General features: G+C 38.5%; 5 protein-coding genes across 6 annotated transcripts; all 5 read left to right on the top strand.

Annotated features, from left to right (window-relative positions):
- The first annotated feature begins 89 nt into the window (after nucleotides 1–89).
- LOC148189680 (uncharacterized) lies at nucleotides 90–3,276 on the top strand. 2 transcript variants are annotated; one of them, XM_088076364.1, is made up of 2 exons: nucleotides 90–419; nucleotides 1,413–3,276. In XM_088076364.1, the coding sequence occupies exons 1-2, from the start codon at nucleotides 239–241 to the stop codon at nucleotides 2,528–2,530; spliced, it is 1,299 nt and encodes a 432-aa protein (XP_087932490.1). In that variant the 5' UTR covers nucleotides 90–238; the 3' UTR covers nucleotides 2,531–3,276. The 2 variants fall into 2 exon arrangements, with proteins under 2 accessions (XP_087932490.1, XP_087932491.1); XM_088076365.1 differs by having other exon boundaries at nucleotides 91–410.
- A 944-nt stretch (nucleotides 3,277–4,220) lies between these two features.
- LOC121944712 (uncharacterized) lies at nucleotides 4,221–8,644 on the top strand. Its single transcript, XM_042488602.2, has 2 exons — nucleotides 4,221–4,499; nucleotides 6,004–8,644. The coding sequence occupies exons 1-2, from the start codon at nucleotides 4,328–4,330 to the stop codon at nucleotides 7,023–7,025; spliced, it is 1,194 nt and encodes a 397-aa protein (XP_042344536.2). The 5' UTR covers nucleotides 4,221–4,327; the 3' UTR covers nucleotides 7,026–8,644.
- A 751-nt stretch (nucleotides 8,645–9,395) lies between these two features.
- LOC121944807 (uncharacterized) lies at nucleotides 9,396–13,814 on the top strand. Its single transcript, XM_042488719.2, has 3 exons — nucleotides 9,396–9,676; nucleotides 10,914–11,858; nucleotides 12,872–13,814. The coding sequence occupies exons 1-3, from the start codon at nucleotides 9,445–9,447 to the stop codon at nucleotides 12,922–12,924; spliced, it is 1,230 nt and encodes a 409-aa protein (XP_042344653.2). The 5' UTR covers nucleotides 9,396–9,444; the 3' UTR covers nucleotides 12,925–13,814.
- Nucleotides 13,815–14,182: 368 nt separating this feature from the next.
- On the top strand, nucleotides 14,183–15,698 carry LOC121944486 (E3 ubiquitin-protein ligase TRIM35-like). The gene is given in 3 exon segments (XM_088076366.1): nucleotides 14,183–14,392; nucleotides 14,394–15,486; nucleotides 15,489–15,698. Coding segments are annotated over 3 exon segments (1,197 nt in total). The 5' UTR covers nucleotides 14,183–14,351; the 3' UTR covers nucleotides 15,552–15,698.
- Nucleotides 15,699–17,953: 2,255 nt separating this feature from the next.
- On the top strand, nucleotides 17,954–20,203 carry LOC148189679 (zinc-binding protein A33-like). Its single transcript, XM_088076362.1, has one exon. It carries the CDS (start codon nucleotides 18,081–18,083, stop codon nucleotides 19,506–19,508), a length of 1,428 nt encoding a protein of 475 aa, XP_087932488.1. The 5' UTR covers nucleotides 17,954–18,080; the 3' UTR covers nucleotides 19,509–20,203.
- The last annotated feature ends 967 nt before the right edge of the window (nucleotides 20,204–21,170 follow it).

Below are 21,170 nucleotides of genomic sequence, written 5' to 3'. Positions count from 1 at the left end.
ATACATATTACAAATATGTCTTAGAGAGATTTACCTTCACGAGAGTCACAACCCTGTGAAAGCGGAACGAAAGGTGAATTAATTTCCACTGCCGGAACTTAACAGTGGGACATCCAGCGGAAGTAAACAAAGAAGGCGTTAGTAGCTTTAGCTCAAACGGACATGTGAATTAACCAGTAGGCAATTATAGTCCCGGCGTAGACAAATCTTAATCAGTTTAATTTATAGTTACACAACAATGTCTTCAGTTGAGTATTTGAGAGGTTTTGTCATCGAGCGGCTGACTGCTGCCGCTGAAGAAATATTCGGAGTTTTTCATAAAACTGTCGTCCAGTACGAAGAAGAGCTCGACCGTCAGCGCAAACTGCTGGATAACATCTGGAAACCCGAAATACATTTATACAGCGAGGGTGTGCAACGTTTGTAATGTTTTTTATTATTCTAACAAATGTGTAGAAAAATGTAGGATCTTAATGTTTTAAATACATGTGATACCTACGTATGACATGTAATGCGTTATACGTAAGTGTTGCATATGTTATAAATGTATAATTATATTTCTAAAAAAATGTTTTTCATTGGGCAATAAAGTGGAAAAATGTCTGGAGGAAGACCATGTCAAAAGATGCTGAACAAAACACTCAGTGTTGTATGAATAATACACATAAACTATTCAGTGTTGGGGAGTAGCTAGTTACAGTAATTAAATTACAAAATAAATGTAATAGTAATTAGTTACAGTTACTTACTTCAATCTGAATAAAAAATCAAGTGTAGGAAAGCCATCTTTGGCAAACTTTAGGACAACTGCTTGAAACAAAATTAAGTGCAACATTCATGCAGTTATGCATATGTACCTTTTACCCTTTTGTAAATCATATGGAAGAAAAGTAATCAAGTGACATAGGTTAAATTAATTTGAAGTAATTACAAAAAGTTACATAACTTGGTAAACTTTTAACAGTGTAACCAGTAATCTATGGCCCATCACATTTCAGAAGTAATTCTTCCAACATTTAATTTCTTTATCAAACAGAATGTATTTGAATGGAAGTCCTTGTAATTATCAAAGTTTGGATTAATAAGTGCAATTTAATCACATAGTTTTGTCGCTAATCATAATAATTACATTTATTTTGTATTAGGTTCTGTAATTTGAGGAGATTTGGGGCTTTGGACGTTTCATTGATAGGACAGACTTCGGGTGAAAGAGGAGAGAAATGGGATAACATGCAGCAAAGGGCCGAGGCCAGAGTCAAACCTGCAGTGAGGACTCAGCGTCTGCATGTGGGGTACCCACTCCTCTATCAGTGGAGCTGCTGGGTGTCCCTGTTTTGTGCTGGTTAGTTCCCAACACTGTTTCTCTCCCATATCAGTAAGATCTTAATTCCTTTTGTTGTGTGTCCCTCCAGAGCTCCCACGGCAGCATGTCTGTAAGCAGGAGGAGGTTCTTGCTGACCAGCAGCTCTGTGTTCAGGAGAGGAGCTCCAGTCTGGACCAGGAGGAGCCAGAGCCTCCACAGATTAAAGAGGAGCAGGAGGAGCTCAGCAGCAGTCAGGAGGGAGAGCAGCTCGTCCTGAAGCAGGAGACCGATGCCTTCATGTTGACTCCTACTTGTGAGGAAAGTGACCAGACTGTGAGCTTTAGTTTCAACGAAACTCAGAGTGTGATGGAGGAAAACCCTCTGAACTTCATTTCAGTAGAAGCACACAGTGACCATCAGCTCCTCTTTTACAACTCTCAGAGCCAAGATCAGGGAGGAGGTGAGCACGGAGACGCAGAGACAACGCTACAGCATCAGCATCACAAAAGCAACAGTCACACTGCATCTAACCAAACTGTGTCAACAATTCACTGTAAAATGTCTTTAAAATGTGACACATGTGGAAGAGATTTTAGGTGCAAGTCAGATTTGCAGAGGCATATGTTGAAACACACAGGTGAGAGGCCACATACATGCAACACCTGTGGCAAAAGCTTCAGTCAGACATCAGTTCTGAAGGTTCATTTAAGAACCCACACAGGTGAGAAGCCGTATTCTTGTAACACCTGTGGAAAAAGATTCTGTCGGGCGTCAGATTTGACAGCTCATGTTAGAATCCACTCGGGCGAGAAGCCGTATTCGTGCAAAATATGCGAAAAACACTTCAGATCAAGCAGTCAACTGACAGGCCACATGAGGACACACACAGGTGAGAAGCCGTATTCTTGCAACACCTGCGGGAAGAGATTCCCTCAACCGTCATTACTGAAAGCTCATATAAGAATCCACACAGGTGAGAGGCCGTATTTGTGCAAGACGTGCGGGAAAGATTTCAGAGTCAGCAGCGCCTTGAAATTCCACATGAGAACTCACACGGGCGAGAAGCCGTATTCGTGCAAAACATGTGGGAGAGCTTTCAGAGTTAGCGCTCACTTGATAGGCCACATGAAAATCCATACAGACGAGAAGCCGTATTCTTGCAACACCTGTGGGAAAGATTTCAGGCGTAGCAATGAACTGACAATCCACATCAGAAGAAACCACTAACCTGATTTTTTCCCCTCATACCTCTGTATTACTCATACTTATGTTAACAGTAGTTCTTTGAAACATATTCTCCCAAATCTTTGACAAAACTTTGAATGTTAATTAAAAGCCTACTGTTACTTGATGACACATTATCTTCAGAGGTTACTTAAATGAAAGGCGTCTATGGTTTGTTGGCCTTACAGCGGCTTAAAAAAATGGTTGCATGTCGTAGGTCGGGATATTTCACATAAGTGCTTTATTGTAATAACGTGTGTTTGTCTATCTAATTTGAACTGTGATTGTTTAAACCTGTCAATCAGTCTGATAACTTTACATATATATTACATCTATAATGTTACATCTTTTCCCACGTATACATACAGCTTATGTGTATTATCCGCTATTTCTGTTGATACCATTTGGTGGAGAAAATTAGCAGTGTCCAATTACTAAACGTTATTTCTGGGACTTCTGGACTGGCCTTGGGTGTTTGGAGGGATGGGTGGGTGCTTTTTTTGTTGTTTGGCTTATTTATTTAATTGTTTTTGTATTTTTTTATTTTTGTACAGTGCCTAGATCTGTGATTTAGGGACCTGGATGTGGGGTGGGGGAGGGGAGGGGAACACACAGGCAAACGTTACACCACAATGTGCTTTGTAAACTACATCCCGCTTTGGCATGCACTTTGACCATTATAACGATCCTGTCCAGTTCTTAATCTCAATAAACATTTGATCAATAAATATTTCATAGACTTGCCTTTATGTGAGCTCACTGTTTTTTATTTATTCATTTTTAATCTCTTCCTCTGTTCAGTCATTTTGCTGCTTTTTAAAATTTCTTTCAGGTATCTTGTAAGATGGCAATGAGCATCTTAAGTGGAAATGACCCCCCAAAAATAGTGAAAAAAGTACAAGAAAATTACCTTAAAATTAACACACAAAAAAACACAAAAAACAGGAAAGTAAAATAAGAAAAATCAAGACATGACCTGAAAAAAAGTTCTAAAAAATCATAATAATCCTGTGAAATAACTTTAAATATATAATTATGTTCATTAGAGATTTTTTTAAAAAATTATTATTAATTTAAAAAACTAAAATTTGAATTTAATTTCCCAAAATGTGCCAATTTCTTGCAATCCACTGGACATTTCTTGCCAAGTTGCTCATTCTTACTGCAGGAATCGTATGAACCCATCAGCAGCAACATGCCCAAGCAAGCAGATGTCATATTCATAGTAGCTGGTGACTTTAATCAACTCACCTTTCTCCTTCATTTTTTGAAAAAATGTTTAAAAAATGACAAATAAATCTACCTTGCACCTTATTTAAATACTTGTGAATCAGAATCAGAAAAAGATTTATTGCCAGGTATAGTTAACACAATACGAGGAATTTGTTCTGGTGGGTTGGTAAAATAAATGATAAAATAGAAGATACAATATATAAAATATAAAAAATACGAGTCTAGCAGTGCAAAACAAAACAAAATGCATCTGAATGCAGCGCGCGGCTATTGATTTGGTGTGATGTGAATCCAGGTTTCAAAGGGTTAAGAGGTCATTTTAAAAAGTGATTTAAAAGAGGTCAGGAGAACATATTGGTGGATTCACACTCCGTTTCAGAGCGTGGCGGTAAAAAAAAACAACATAAAAACATTTCTCTAAAACAACCGACGAAGAAGAAGAAGTGCGACACCCAGCGGAAGTAAACAGCGACCGTTAGCTGTTAGCATCGGTTAGCTCGCTGGATGTGCTAGCTGGAGGACGACGTCTGTAGCGCAGATATTTCTTTCAACCCTCGCCAAACAACAATGTCTTCGGTTGATTATTTGAGAGGATTCGTCGTCGAGCGACTGACTGCTGCTGCCGAAGAAATATTCGGCGCTTTTAAGAAAACTATCGTCGAGTACGAAGAAGAAATCGACCGTCAGCGCAGATTGCTGGACATCGTCTGGAAACCCGAAATTAAGCTTCACAGCATCGGTGTGTAAAACTCGCTCTTTGGAGTACTTACAGAGGAGTGTGGTATATAGGATCTTAGTGTTGTAAATATGTGTTTGTTTAGGTGTTTTTTGTCATCATTACAGTAACGTTACATCCTCCTCCTTTGTCCCAGAGCTCCAACAGCAACACGTCTGCAAAGATGCTCAGCAATAATTTCAATCGTACATAAAAACTTTTAAGTGTTCAGGAGTAACTAGTTACATGTAACTTGTTATACAGTAATTAAATTGCAATGTAAATGCAATTTTAATTAGTGAAAGCTGCTTGGAGAAAATCTCTAATTAAATAGGATTTGTTTATAAAATTGGTGGTGATTATAAAGGGGTTACATATTGAATAAATAAATCAATATTTTCAGTGATAAGTTTACATGTTGAATAAAAAAATATTCATGACACTTTGTATCATTTGGACATGCATTAGTGCCTTTTTTGGCATATTTTTTGCCAATTTTGAACATTTGTGTAGTTATTCTTTTAGGTCTTTTCTATGACAGAGGATCAGGGCCATGTTAAAGAATAAACAAGTTAGATTACGTAGAAGAAAGTTAAAATATTAGGAGAATTAAGGCGTTATCTTGAGAATTTAGTTGAAATATGAGAAAAAAAAAGTTGCGATTTTAGGAGAGTAAAGTTGTGATATCACAAAATAAAATTATAATTTTACAGGATTTTTTTAAAGTTGTATTTTTATGAGAAAGGGGATGTTATGTCGTTGAAAGAAACATGTTAGCAGCAAACTATAAAACAAAAGAGCACAACCTGTTGCCAAGGACGCAGCCTGTTTCTCTCTAGTTTTGTAGTTAGTTTGTAATATGTTTATTTCACTAATACAACATCCCTTTTTTTCCGTAAAATTACTATTTTTATTCTCGTAATATTATGATTTCACTAGAATTTATTTAGAATGTAAAAATCTGACTTTGTTCCCATAATATCACAAGTTTATTCTCATAAAATTACAACTTTTTTCTTGCAAAACTACGACTTTATTCTCGTAATATATGTTTTTTTCTTCAGAATATTACGACTTTATTCTTAAAGTCTCAAAAAAAAAGATTTATCTCAATGTGGCCCTAAAATCAGTTGTATGTTCCAGCATTATTGCCCTTTTGAAAACATTTTTCAGCAAAGTAATCATAAGAATTCAAATGTCATATGTTAAATAAGTTTGATGAAGTCATTGAAACAGTTACGTAACATCTTCCAGTGTTAACAGGATAACTGGTAATCTGTACCCCGTTACATTTTACATTTCAAAAGTAACCTTCCCAACACTGAAACTTTTTATCCAGCAGAATGTATTCGGATGTATACTCTTTGTAATCATCAAAGTTGTGATTAATAACTAAAATCTAAATACATGTTTTTGTCCCTAACTTTAACTGATTGCATTTAGATATATTTGGTATTAGTTACTCCCCGACACCGTTTCTCTATCACCACATTAGTGTCTTAATTCCTCTTGTTGTGTGTCCCTCCAGAGCTCCCACGGCAGCATGTCTGTAAGCAGGAGGAGGTTCCTGCTGACCAGCAGCCCTGTGTTCAGGAGAGGAGCTCCAGTCTGAGCCAGGAGGAGCCAGAGCCTCCACGTATAAAAGTGGAGCAGGAGGAGCCCAGCACCAGTCAGGAGGGAGAGCCGCTTGTCCTGAAGCAGGAGACCGACGCCTTCATGTTGACTCCTACTTGCGAGGAATTTGACCACAGTGAAGATCAGACGGTTAACTTTAGTTTCAGTGAAACTCAGAGTGTGATGACGGAAAAGTCTCAAAACTACATGCCAGCTAAAAGCTCTGTGGCGCCTGAGCCAAACAGCGAGAGGAGCTGGTACCTTTATTACAACTCTCAGAACCAGGATCAGGAAGGAGGTGATGTCGGAGCCTCGGGATCGACCACAAATGCGCAGCCAAACTTTCAGAATCAACATTACAAAAGCAACACTTACATTATTAATGTAACCGACCCGGCTTTGTCAACAATTTACTACAACGCCCACACAGGTAAAAAGTCTTTCAAGTGTAACATGTGTGAGAAAGTGTTTAGGTGTAAGTCAGATTTAAAGAGACACCTGAAAATTCACACAGGTGAGAAGCCGTATTCTTGCAACACCTGTGGCAAGAGATTCAATCAGCCGTCAATACTGAAGGCTCACATTAGACTCCACACAGGTGAGAAGCCGTATTTATGCAACACCTGCGGGGAAAGATTCTGTCGATCGTCCGATCTGAAAGCTCACGTAAGAGTCCACACAGGCGAGAAGCCGTATTTGTGCAAAACGTGTGGGAAAGATTTCAGATCAAGTAGTCACCTGAAAATCCACACGAGAACTCACACAGGTGAGAAGCCGTACACGTGCCAAACGTGCGGGCGAGCTTTCAGACTTATCGGCCATTTGATCGGCCACATCAGAACCCACACAGGCGAGAAGCCGTATTCGTGCAGCGTCTGCGGGAAACATTTCAGACTCAGTGGTACCTTGAAAGACCACATGAGAAGAATGCACTAACTTCACCTTTTCATTTTTCCTTCTGCAGTACTCATATTTCCGTCAACAGTATTTCTTTGAAACAATCATAATCTCCTAAATCTTTGAAAACACTTTGTATATAATACCATATTCATCCTACAGCAAAATCTGTTCATCAATAGCAAAAGTAGTCATAGTCACGAGCGGTTCTTTTAGTGTAAAGTTATAACAAGCGTTTTAATGTTACAGCTGGAGATTAAGTTAAACCTTTGAAAACTGAGAAAATTGGCTTGATTTTTTTTTTTTTTTCAAAAACGTTGGAAAAAGGCAATGAGCAACAAAACACGAAATTACCCAAAAACTACCCAAAAAAGAAAACTGGTGAAAAGTAAAAGAAGGTTTCCTGAAATTAGTTTAAAAATAACAGTATAAAAAAAAGAAAAAAAAAGTAAAATAACATTTTTATAAAAGGGAAGAAAAATAAATAAGCAAGAAAATTAAGACAAGTGCTTAAAATTAAATTAATTTAACATAAATATTAATGTAATTTCTATCCTTATAGATATTGTGGGGTTTTTTAAAAAAAATTTCCCTGGACATTTTCCCCTAGATATTTTTAAATATTTTTTTAAATCCAGTAATTTCCTGCAATTTGTGGAACAATTCTTACAGATTTTCTCGTTGCCTTTTTTCCCTCGTATTTTTGAAAGACATCACACCACTTTGCTCAGCTATCAAAGGTTAAATTCTTGTGAAAGGCATCTGAGCGGGCACAAGCACAGTTATGTCGCTCCAGGTTTCAACTTATTAAAGTACGATTTGATGCCGTTCTGTAGTTTGACCAGTGGAGCTGCCTTATGCTAAGTGGTGAAATGTAACTACATGTGCTCAAAGACTGAACTAATTTTAAGTTTGATACCGGACGCACGTTCACGGAGGATCCAGTGACGTCAGTTTAACAACATGTTGGCAGCAGAAGGACGATGAACCTCCTCGTGCTTAATGGTTGGACGTTTGACCGAGGGACCGTCAACATGTTACGTTTTCATTTTGTGTCACAGTGGCTCCTGGTCAATAGTAAAAATGTATCACTACACTGGACAAATATTGTACTTTAGTGCTCCTTCAGACAGATATGTTAACTGATGAAAACTGCTAAAACAGCCAAAAATAAATAAAGCGATTTTTATTTAGTATGTAAAGACTTAAATTATTTGTGCAATTACACATTTTTCCATGACTCTACTGGGAATATGATGCAGAAAAAATAAAAATAAAACCCAGTTAAACATTTTTTGCAGGATTAAAAAAAAAAAGAACAAACAAACAAAACAAAAAAAACAACACTTTTTTAAAAATTAATATTTATGTTACTTGGAATGGATTATTTTAGTCAAACTTTCTGTGCTCAGTAACATTTGTTCAGTGGGCACTCCTTAAGGCAACAAACTGTGTTTACTAAGGTCTGGCTTTAAGGCATACTATACACTTATTTTGACTTTATTTTTTGGTATTTTTGAAATGGACAGTGATGTTTTTGTTTACAGTGTGGTGTGAAAACGATGGATAACAATAAGTATACTGAATACGATTGTGTTAATTTTCATTGTATATACTGTACTATCATCATTTCAATAAAATCAGATGTCTTCTACTAATCTTTGTTATTATTATTTAATAATTTACCTTTTTTTCTGTTATTCTGATGAACTATTATTAGTAGGGTACTGATGATGTACCTAAACAATAATGTTAATACTGACATTATAATATTTCAACCCTTAGGGCACGCTCTAATTTTACACAAATTCGTACCGCTCTGCACACAAAATATGCTTTTCAAAATGGGGCTGTAATATTATTATATATTAATATGATTTTCTACTGTCACTGAGTTTATTTTTGTGACCAACATCAATCCTAGTTATATATTATTATTATTATTATTATTATTAACCATTTAAATGCCAGGTTTTTGTTCTGATGCCACTATGTTTTTAGATTTATTAAATTAACTACTTTCAATATACTACATACAAAATAGTTTTTTGTTTTTGATGTTCACAGCCTGTGATATGTCAATGATTTGCAGAAACATTGATTTTGACAGTGCACTTTGTGGGAACAGGTTAAAAAAAAAGGAAAAAAGGGGTAATTTGTAATTTTTACTATTTTCGACTTAATTGTGTCATTTTGTGTGTGTTTGTGTGTGTGTGTATGTACTATATGTTTGTATGTTGATAGATATATTTCCTTTGGAATAAGAAAAAAAGACATCGGTTAAATGTGCAGATAAAATAACCAAATTTCGCCTTGAAATTACGAGAGATTTTGCAACTCAAAGTAAAAGCGGAACGATATGCTGGCTCACTTCCGCTGCCGGGGCTTAATAGTGTAACAACCGGCGGAAGTAAACAAACCAGAGCCGCGCTAGCAGCTAGCAGCGTTAGCTCCGTCAATGATTGGGATTAACTGGAAGACGACATTTTACTTCTTTGATTTTTTTAATGAAGAAAAAATGTCTTCAGTTGAGTATTTGAGAGAGTTTGTTAACAAGCGGCTGACTGCTGCCGCTGAAGAAATATTGGGTGCTTTTAAAACAACTATCGTCCAGTACGAAGAAGAGCTCGACCGTCAGCGCAGACTGCTGGATGTCATCTGGAAACCCCAAATACATCTACACAGGATCGGTAAGATGATTTTAAGCCTCAGTGACTGTTTGGTGCATTTTACGGACTGTTAACTCTTAATTTTCTAAAATAATTTCGACTGTGATCATTCATGCATATTGGCAAAAAATGCATATTGTATTTCTGTTAAATCTTTGAGTTTCTAGCTCAGCTCCTACAATAAGTCACAGTGTAAACAAAATTGTTTCATTCATACAGGTAAGTGGGAAAAAAATGCACCATTTAAACTCATTCAAACTGCAATTTTTGATCCCACAGCAATCAAAGCATAAAAACATTCATTGTATTATTTCTGGGTGTCATTCTGGACCTTTGCCTTAGAATTTGTAATTTTTGCTATTTTGAACCTGTGTCATTTTAATTTGGCATGTGGAGAAAATACATGCTATTTCCACTAGACGCACTATCACAGTCAATGTTGCTGCAGAAAACTGACATATCTCAGGCTGTGATAATTACAATAAAGGAATAAAGGAATATGTCAGTAAAAATACCCATTTGGTATGTAGTATATTGACAATAAATCATGTTTTTATGTTTTATGTGTTAGTATTTGACAAAAAATAATAGTGTATAAAAACAATTTTGCTGCTAGCCATTGAAATATCTTAGGCTGTGATAATCACAAAAACATCTATTTTGCATGTAGTATGTTGAAAATATATATTTTTATAATCTAAAAACATAGTGGCATCATAACAAAAAAACTGGCATTTAAAGTGTGAAAATCCTGAAAATTGCTGTTTAAAAAAATAATCTCAATGACAGTCGAAAATCATATTGATATATAATATTTTTTATATACTGATTTTGAAAAGCACATTTTGTGTGCGCAGCGGAACGAGTGTGAGTAAAAAATAATGTATAAAATCAGTGTTGCTGCTAATCATTAAACTATTCCTGATAATCTACTAAGGATATAGTTTATTGAAAATAATTCATTTTTTTGTGGGGTTTTATTTTTAATCAAAAAACATTCTGGCATTTAAAGGGTTAAAAATCTGAAAATTGATTAATATTTTATATTTATGATTCGGGCTAATGTTGGTTAAAAAAAAACTAAATAATATTATGAATATATAATATTTTCTGGAGTTTCATTTTGAAAAGCACATTGTGTGCGCCCTAAAGGTTAAAAACTAACAGGATTGTGATTTTAAATATGTACATGTTTGCTCAGATGTCTGTTTCTCTCCCATCAACAGTATCTTATTTCTTTTGTTGTGTGTCCCTCCAGGGCTCCCACAGCAACATGTCTTTAAGCAGGAGGAGCTTCCCGCTGACCAGCAGCTCCGTGTTCAGGAGAGGAGCTCCAGTCTGCACCAGGAGGACCCAGAGCCTCCACGTATTAAAGAGGAGCAGGAGGAGCTCTGCACCAGTCAGGAGGGAGAGCAGCTCGTCCTGAAGCAGGAGACTGATGCCTTTATGTTGACTTGTGAGGAAAGTGACCACAGTGAAGATCAGACTCTGAGCCTCAATCCTGATGAGACTCTGAGTGAGGCCGAGAAACAGTCTTCAGTCAAAATGCCAGTTATAAGTTCAGTGGTATCAGAATCACACAGTGACCACCAGCTCCTCTCTCACACCTTTAAAAGCCAAGATCGGGAAGGAGGTGAGCACGGAGACGCAGGATCAACAAGAAACACAAATAAAAAACAAAGGAAACAACATCACAAATGCAACAGCAAAACTAAAAATGTATCTAACCCAACTTTGTCAGCATTTCACCGCAGTACTGGCACAAATGAAAAGTCTTTAAAATGTGACACATGTGGAAAAGCTTTTAGGTACAACTCGGATCTGCAGAGACACCTGATGACACACACAGGCGAGACGCCATATCCTTGCATCACCTGTGAGAAAAGCTTTAAACAGAAATCAGTACTGATTGCTCATATGAGAATCCACACGGGAGAGAAGCCGTTTACTTGCAAAGCATGTGGGAAAGGATTCAGACGTAATCATGACTTGATAGTTCACAATAGAAGAGCCCACACTGGTGAGAAGCCGTACCTTTGCAGGATCTGCGGTAAAAGATACTGTGATTCGTCTGACATGGCAAAGCATGTAAGGTCACATACAGCGAAGGGACGAAGCCTTATATTTGCAAAATATGTGGGAGACGATTACAGCAGTCTGTCAAACCCAACTATGTCAACAATTCACCATAAAACTCACACAGGTAAGAAGTCTTTTAAATGTGACACTTGTGAGAAAACTTTTAAGTTTAAGTCAGTTTTGAAGACGCACCTGATGATGCACACAGGCGAGAGGCCGTTTTCTTGCAACACCTGTGGGAAGAACTTTAATCATAAATCCGTATTGATGGCTCATATGAGAATCCACACAGGAGAAAAGCCATTTTCTTGTAAACTATGTGGGAAAAAATTCACTTCCAACCATGACTTCAAAGTCCACATGCGAATCCACACAGGTGAGAAGCCGTACACGTGCAAAACATGCGGAAAGAAATTCAGCTGTAGCAGTGGCTTGTCGGTCCACATGAAAATCCACACAGGCGAAAAGCCGTACACTTGCCAAACATGCGAAAAAGAATTCAGCCGTAAAAATAACCTGTTGGTGCACATGAGAATCCACGCAGGCGTGAAGCCGTATACGTGCAAAACATGTGGAAAAGAATTCACTCGTAACAGTAACTTGGTGGTGCACATGAGAATCCACTCAGGCGAGAGACCGTATATTTGCATAACGTGTGGAAAAGAGTTTTGCCGTAACAGTGGCTTGTTGGTCCACATGAGAATCCACGCAGGTGAGAAGCCGTATATTTGCAAAACATGTGGGAAAGGATTCAGACGTAGTTGTGAACTGTTGGTTCACAATAGGAGAGCCCACACTGGTGAGAAGCCGCACCTTTGCAAGATCTGTGGGAAAAGATTCTGTGACTCGTCTGACTTGTCAAAGCATGTCAGATCACATACCGAGAAGCCACGTAGCCTTGAATTGGCAAAACATTTCGGAGACGATTGAGTTCCCGTGGTTCATGGTCAAAACACAATAACTCACAGAAGCGAAGAGTCACGTAGTTGCAACACTTGAAGAAAAGTTTTACTCAAAATCTTTTTTTTGGGGGGGTTTGTTTTTAACCAATTGTTTTGATTTATTTTCAAAAGAACTTGCAGGCATACATCAACCAATAACTGCCGAGTTTTACTTAAAATCTAAATCTTTACACAGGAGAAAACCTCAAGCTAAGACACCAGTGGAAGTGTGTTCACCAGCTGATGTAAATTCACCTTTTCAGGACTCTCTGCAGATAAAGGGCAAGGCTGAAAACTAATATTGAAAGCCAGTGACCTTTGACCCCTAAGACTGCACTGCAGTTAAAACTAACATGATTATATAAAGGATATTATCACAAGTTGTCGAGAACTCTTCGGAAAATCATTGTCAGTGAACACATTCAAGTTAAGACTCGACAATGCAAAGAGAAAGTCATATATAAACAACATCCAGCCACACCGCCGACTTCTCTGGACCCGAGCTCGGGTCTCATCTGAGATGCACTGCAGCGAAGTGGAAAAGTGTGCTGTGGTCTGAGGAGTCCACATTTCAAATTGTTTTTGGAAATCTTGAACGTCATGCTATCTTGGCTTAAAGACAAAAAGGACAATCCAGACTGTTCCCAGCTCAAAGTTCAAAGCATCTGTGGTCATATGAGGGTGTGACCTCACATCTGTGGAGGCATCTTGAAGGCTGAAAGGTTCATACAGGTTTTGGAGCAACATATGCTGCCATCCAGACGGTGTCTTTTTCAAAAACGTCCCTGCTTATTCCAGCAAGACAATGAGACACGTTCGGCACTTGTGTCAACAGTGCACAGGAACTAGACTGGCCGGCCTGCAGTCCAGACCCGTCTTCCACTGAACGTGTGTGGCGTATTATGAAGCATAAAAATACGACAACGGACACCCTGGACTGCTGAGCAACTGAGGTTGTGAGTCAAGCAAGAATGGAAATAATTTCACTTTCAACACTGAGACAATTTGTGTCCTCAGTTCTCAAAAGCTCGTGTCGTTAAAAGAAAAGATTATGCCATACAGTGGTTAATATGCTCCTGTCCTAACTTTTTGTGTTGCAGGCATAAAATTCAATAAAGTTTATTAGTTTGAACATTAAATATCTTGTCTTTGTGCTGTGTTCAATTATTCTCTATAAATATATGCATATAAATGTACTGAAAATTATCTTTTTATAAACTGTAAACATGAAAATATCTTGTAAAGACATGGAAAAAATCTAGCTACAACATGAAAATATCCTGTTATAAGTGGAAATTTCCTTTTTATAACAGGAAAGTTTTTAATTATAACATGAAAATACATGGTAAAAATGTGAAAAATATTTTGTTGTAACAAGACACTTTTCCTGTTACAACAAGAAAGGTATTTTTTCACTTGTTTTATGATATTTTATTGTATTTATAATACAACTCCATCTGCTGGTGACATGATGACACAGAACTTGTTGCTGATAATAATTCACCCTGAAGAAAGAAAGTGAAAGTAGATTTTGATGTTGATCAGAGCTGAGACGCCATTACAGGTTGTGAGATCTCTGCTGGAAAACTCACATTTGGACAATTTTGAGAAGTCAAAGGGAGATATTTTAACTTGGTGAGTCTTGCTTTTGAGAGACAATTTAGTTACCGAGACAAATGGCTGAGAAAAGTTCTGTTCTTGAAAGTTACCTGAGCTGTCGTGTGTTCAGAGACTTTCAGAGATCCTGTGTCTCTGAGCTGCAACCACAACTTCTGTTCAAGCTGCCTGAAACAATTCTGGGAAAAAGCTAAAAACAAAAACTGTCCCATTTGTAAAAGAAGATCCTCAAAGGATCATCCAGGAGTGAACTTTACATTAAAGGAGCTGGCTGACTCTTTTGCTGAGAGACAGAAAACTGGATCATCTGAGACAGAAAAAGGAGAGAAGACACTAATGTTTGTGTGCAGTAAACATCAAGAAGAGCCTAAATTGTTCTGTAAGGATGAAGACAGAGCTGTCTGTCCTGTCTGTGAGTTTTCTCTCCACCAGAGTCACAAGGTGGTTCCTGTAGAACAAGCAGTCAGTGAGCTGAAGGACGAGCTGAAATCTGACTTAAAGTCTCTGCAGGACAAGAGGGACAAATATGAAAAAGTGCAGGAGACATACAGAGAAGTGAGTCAACACTCCAAGAAGCAGCTGTTGTCCACAGAGAGACAGATCAGAGCAGAGTTCAACAAGCTCCACCAGCTCCTGAAAGAGGAAGAGGAGTCCAGACTGGCAGCTCTGAAGGAGGAAGAGGAGCAGAAGAGGAGGACTCTGAGCAGAGAGATGAGGATGATTGAGGAGCAGATCTCCTCTCTGTCAGACAGTATCTGTGCTGTTGAAGAAGAGCTGCAGAAACACAACGTGGCGTTCCTCAGCAGTTATAAAGACACTCAGAGCAGAGCCAGAGTCCAGAGCTCACTGTCAGATCCACAGCTGCTCTCAGGAGCGCTGATAGATGTGGCCAAACACCTGGGCAACCTGTCCTTCAGGGTCTGGGACAAGATGAGGGACAAGGTCCACTTCAGTCCTGTCATTCTGGACCCAAACACTGCAAACAGCTGGCTCTATCTGTCTGATGAGCTGACCAGTGTGAGAAATGGAGACACAAAGCAGCAGCTTCCTGATAATCCAGAGAGACACACAAAGTACTCCTCTGTTCTGGGCTCTGAGGGCTTCAGCTCAGGGAAACACAGCTGGGACGTGGAGGTGGGAGACCATCCTAACTGGAATATAGGTTTGGCTAAAGAGTCAGTTGACAGGAAGGGAAAGAGTTATGCTCAACCAAAATCTGGAATCTGGTGTTTATTACATCGCAGAGGAAAATACACTAATGTTGTTGGTAAGACTGTCAGAGTGAAGAAGAGTCTCCAGAGGATCAGAGTCCAGCTGGACTATGACAGGGGGAAGGTGTCCTTCTACGACCCTGAAGACACGACTCACATCTGCACTCACAGAGACACTTTCACTGAGAAACTCTTCCCATATTTAGGTGTTGGAAAGGCTGGTGATGCTAAAACTGCTGATATCAAAATGTGTCAAACTTAGATTTCTCTGTGATGTTCAAACATGTTTGTGTTTGTGAAGATTTCACTCGGACTTCACTGTCTGTCTAAATCTCATCAGAATAATCTGACAAAATGTACTCAATACTTAAACTGTGTTACATCATACAGGTTAAAACCTTCGTACAGGTACAAATCAAGTAATTTATAGACCAGGTTAGCAGCATCTTGTGTCTCATCAGACCACAATAAAACAAATACTCTATCCATTATATAAAATACTTTTTTCTAGTTATGTGGTATTTTTTAACTTTTGTCTTTATTATTTTTAGCTTGTCAGATTTCTTCTGATGAGTTATTTCAGCTTTTTTATGTTTTAATTTCAGGTTTTTACTCTTTACACTCAGAGACTCAGTGAATCAAAACTTTCTGACTGATTGATTGAAAAGTGTCAGAAAAAAAATGTTTTTTTCTTTTGTGTTTTTCCTGTCTAAAATGAATTATGCAAAGTGATTTGCAGCTTTTTGTCTTCATGCAATGTTACAATGAAGTATTTAGTTAATTTTCTTGTAGCAAAAATGTTTAAAGATGATGAGTCCTGCTCTTGATTTCCTGCTTACTTCTTTAGAGATTTGAAATGAATATTTGGCTCATGTTGTTTTGTAAATATTCTGATTACACGATGCAGCCTTCGTGTCTTTTCATAAATAGCTGAAAACATGAAGAATAAATCATGTTGGAGAAGAGCTGTGCAACTTGTTTTATTTTGAAGGAGTTGTGTTGATTCTCACATGCTCTGTGCCTCACTGTGTGTGTGTGTGTGTGTGTGTGTGTGTGTGTGTGTGTGTGTGTGTGTGTGTGTGTGTGTGTGTTGTTAAAAATGAGCAACAGTCAGTGTGAGGGCTGTGTGTGGTGCTAGTGTGTGTGCTCCCTCTCCTGCAGCTCTGTCCAGGTGTGTTGCATCACCTAACCAGGTGCTCCTGGCCTGAGAAGGAGGAGCTTCATTCAGAGCTGCTGTGGCAGCAGCAGAGGACAGAGGCCTTTGTGAGGACCGCTGCTCTCGCTGCCTCTCAGCCTCACATTTTACTGTCTTGTTTTGCATTTCTTATGTTAATGAATCACATCAGTTTGATTGTTTTAAAAGTGCCTTATGTTATTTGTTTTGGGTCAGTGGTGAAGTTTTGTTCACCTCGTTTGGCTGCTCAAGAGAGGCAAGTAACAGTCAGAAATCACATTTAAAAGATGGTCCAACTTTACCCTCCAACAACTTCACTGCAACATTAGAAACTGTAAAAACATTGACGAGATATAAAGAAAAAAATTGAAGATAATTATTTACAAGTTGCTGAAAACATATATTTCGATTTTCTTGTAGACTTTCCTAAAGAATCAAAGCAGCAGAATCAGAGCAGCTGTTGATGAGCTTTGTGATGTGAAGTTGTAACAGTGTGTTGATACTCAGGTCTGTTACAGACGGCCTCATTGAAGAGAGGGAGGACTGAGGGTTGGATACACACACACACACACACACACACACAGAGTGATGGGAGTCTGAAATAATTTTCTTTTGAGGAGAATTAAGATTTTCACTGAAGATTAGTTTCTTTAAAGGTGTTGAGTCAGTCAGCAGGACTGTTTGTTGCTAACAGTGTATGAAGGGTGCAGAGATGGAGAAGCTTTTCCATTAAGACAATATTGTTTAATCATAAGCAGTGCATGTATCAATAAAACTTTGAGTTCAAACTTCATTCAGTAAAATCCTGTAAGTCAAAGTCCAAAGATACTGAGTGGTGTAATAAAGAGGAGCAATACACAATAATTGTTTCTGAAAATCTCTGCATGTAAAAACTTAAAATGAACAAATGCACACAGAGAAACACATGATGTAAAAGATTAGTTTAATCTTAGGTGATATTTTGTTCAGCAGTTTGCCTTTTTTGTCTTCACTGTTACAAAATATATTTTCATTGAGATGCAGAAACATCAGCTGCAGCATTTTGGAGGCAAACAAATCCTTACCTTTTCAGTGTTTAAGACCATTTTTCTCACTCTGGTCAGATCATCACTCGGATGTAGAGAGAGGAGTTAAAAATTAAACAGATAGTGAGGGTTAGGTTGCAAAGTGTCCTGTTGTACATCCTGATCATAAAAAAAGCTGCATTTATCAGCGTTAATGAATTACAAATGAAAAGAGGTTGGTGAAATTGAAAGTATATTCTGACTTTGTCCAACAGAGCTATGTTGTTGTCACACTGCGGGAGATCTCTACCAAGCAATGAACATTTGGGAGATCCAAACAGACGGAAATTAAAATTTGGTGAGTCTTGCTTTTGAGAGACAATTTAGGTAACAGAGAAAATGGCTGAGAAAATTGCTCTTTTGGAAAGTTACCTGAGCTGCCATGTGTGTTCAGAGACTTTCAGAGATCCTGTGTCTCTGAGCTGCAACCACAACTTCTGTTCAAGCTGCCTGAAACAATTCTGGGAACAAACCGAAAACAAAAACTGTCCCATTTGTAAAAGAAAATCCTCAAAAGAAGATCCTAATGTGAACTTTGGACTGAAGGAACTGGCTGACTCTTTTGCTGAGAGACTGAAAACTGGATCATCTGAGACAGAAAAAGGAGAGAAGACACTAATGTTTGTGTGCAGTAAACATCAAAATGAGACTAAATTGTTCTGTAAGGATGAAGACAGAGCTGTCTGTCCTGTCTGTGAGTTTTCTCTCCACCAGAGTCACAAGGTGGTTCCTGTAGAACAAGCAGTCAGTGAGCTGAAGGACGAGCTGAAATCTGACTTAAAGTCTCTGCAGGACAAGAGGGACAAATATGAAAAAGTGCAGGAGACATACAGAGAAGTGAGTCAACACTCCAAGAAGCAGCTGTTGTCCACAGAGAGACAGATCAGAGCAGAGTTCAACAAGCTCCACCAGCTCCTGAAAGAGGAAGAGGAGTCCAGACTGGCAGCTCTGAGGGAGGAAGAGGAGCAGAAGAGGAGGACTCTGAGCAGAGAGATGAGGATGATTGAGGAGCAGATCTCCTCCCTGTCAGACAGTATCTGTGCTGTTGAAGAAGAGCTGCAGAAACACAACGTGGCGTTCCTCAGCAGTTATAAAGACACTCAGAGCAGAGCCAGAGTCCAGAGCTCACTGTCAGATCCACAGCTGCTCTCAGGAGCGCTGATAGATGTGGCCAAACACCTGGGCAACCTGTCCTTCAGGGTCTGGGACAAGATGAGGGACAAGGTCCACTTCAGTCCTGTCATTCTGGACCCAAACACTGCAAACCGCTGTCTCTATCTGTCTGATGATCTGACCAGTGTGAGAAATGGAGACACGAAGCAGCAGCTTCCTGATAATCCAGAGAGATGCACCAAGTATGCTCGTATTTTGGGTTCTGAGGGCTTCAGCTCAGGGAAACACAGCTGGGACGTGGAGGTGGGAGACCATCCTGACTGGAATATAGGTTTGGCTAAAGAGTCAGTTGTCACAAAGGGAGAGATACTTGTCTCACCTGAATCTGGAATCTGGTGTTTATTACATCGCAGTGGAAAATACACTGATGGTCTTAATAAGATTGTCCCAGTGAAGAAGAGTCTCCAGAGGATCAGAGTCCAGCTGGACTATGACAGGGGGGAGGTGTCCTTCTACGACCCTGAAGACATGACTCACATCTACACTCACAGAGACACTTTCACTGAGAAACTCTTCCCATATTTCAGTGTTGGAAAGGCTGGTGATGCTAAAACTGCTGATATCAAAATCTGTCAAACTGAGATTTCTCTCTGATGTTCAGACATGTTTGTGTTTGTGAAGATTTCACTCGGACTTCACTGTCTGTCTAAATCTCATCAGAATAATCTGATAAAATGTACTCAGTACTTAAACTGTGTTACATCATACAGGTTAAAACTTTCGTACAGGTACAAATCAAGTAATTTATAGACCAGGTTAGCAGCATCTTGTGTCTCATCAGACCACAATAAAACAAATACTCTACACTATCCATTATATAAAATACTTTTTTCTAGTTATGTGGTATTTTTTAACTTTTGTCTTTATTATTTTTAGCTTGTCAGATTTCTTCTGATGAGTTATTTCAGCTTTTTTTATGTTTTAATTTCGGGTTTTTACTCTTTACACTCAGAGACTCAGTGAATCAAAACTTTCTGACTGATTGAAAAGTGTCAAAAAAAAAAGTTTTTTTCTTTTATGTTTTTCCTGTCTAAAATGAATTATGCAAAGTGATTTGCAGCTTTTTGTCTTCATGCAATGTTACAATGAAGTATTTAGTTAATTTTCTTGTAGCAAAAATGTTTAAAGATGATGAGTCCTGCTCTTGATTTCCTGCTTACTTCTTTAGGGATTTGAAATGAATATTTGGCTCATGTTGTTTTGTAAATACTCTGATTACACGATGCAGCCTTCGTGTCTTTTCATAAATAGCTGAAAACATGAAGAATAAATCACGGCATGTTGGAGAAGAGCTGTGCAACTTGTTTTATTTTGAAGGAGTTGTGTTGATTCTCACATGCTCTGTGCCTCACTGTGTGTGTGTGTGTGTGTGTGTGTGTGTGTGTGTGTGTGTGTGTGTGTGTGTGTGTGTTGTTAAATATGAGCAGCAGTCAGTGTGAGGGCTGTGTGTGGTGCTGGTGTGTGTGCTCCTTCTCCTGCAGCTCTGTCCAGGTGTGCTGCATCACCTAACCAGGTGCACCTGGCCTGAGAAGGAGGAGCTTCATTCAGAGCTGCTGTGGCAGCAGCAGAGGACAGAGGCCTTTGTGAGGACTGCTGCTCTCGCTGCCTCTCAGCCTCACATTTTACTGTCTTGTTTTGCATTTCTTATGTTAATGAATCACATCAGTTTGATTGTTTTAAAAGTGCCTTATGTTATTTTTTTGGGTCAGTGGTGAAGTTTTGTTCACCTCGTTTGGCTGCTCAAGAGAGGCAAGTAACAGTCAGAAATCACATTTAAAAGATGGTCCAACTTTACCCTCCAACAACTTCACTGCAACATTAGAAACTCTAAAAACACTGAAGAGATATAAAGAAAAAAACTGAAGATAATTATTTACAAGTTGCTGAAAACATATATTTCGATTTTCTTTTAGACTTTCCTAAAGAATCAACGCAGCAGAATCAGAGCAGCTGTTGATGAGCTTTGTGATGTGAAGTTGTAACAGTGTGTTGATACTCAGGTCTGTTACAGACGGCCTCATTGAAGAGAGGGAGGGCTGAGGGTTGGATACACACACACACACACACACACACACACACACACACACAGTGATGGGAGTCTGAAATAATTTTCTTTTGAGGAGAATTAAGATTTTCACTGAAGATTAGTTTCTTTAAAGGTGTTGAGTCAGTCAGCAGGACTGTTTGTTGCTAACAGTGTATGAAGGGTGCAGAGATGGAGAAGCTTTTCCATTAAGACAATATTGTTTAATCATA

Source organism: Plectropomus leopardus, chromosome 4, assembly GCF_026936395.1.
Source record: "Plectropomus leopardus strain MGB_pleo_1.0 chromosome 4, ASM2693639v1, whole genome shotgun sequence".
Lineage (NCBI taxonomy): Eukaryota > Metazoa > Chordata > Actinopteri > Perciformes > Serranidae > Plectropomus > Plectropomus leopardus.
This window is presented reverse-complemented; position numbering and strand designations above follow the sequence as displayed.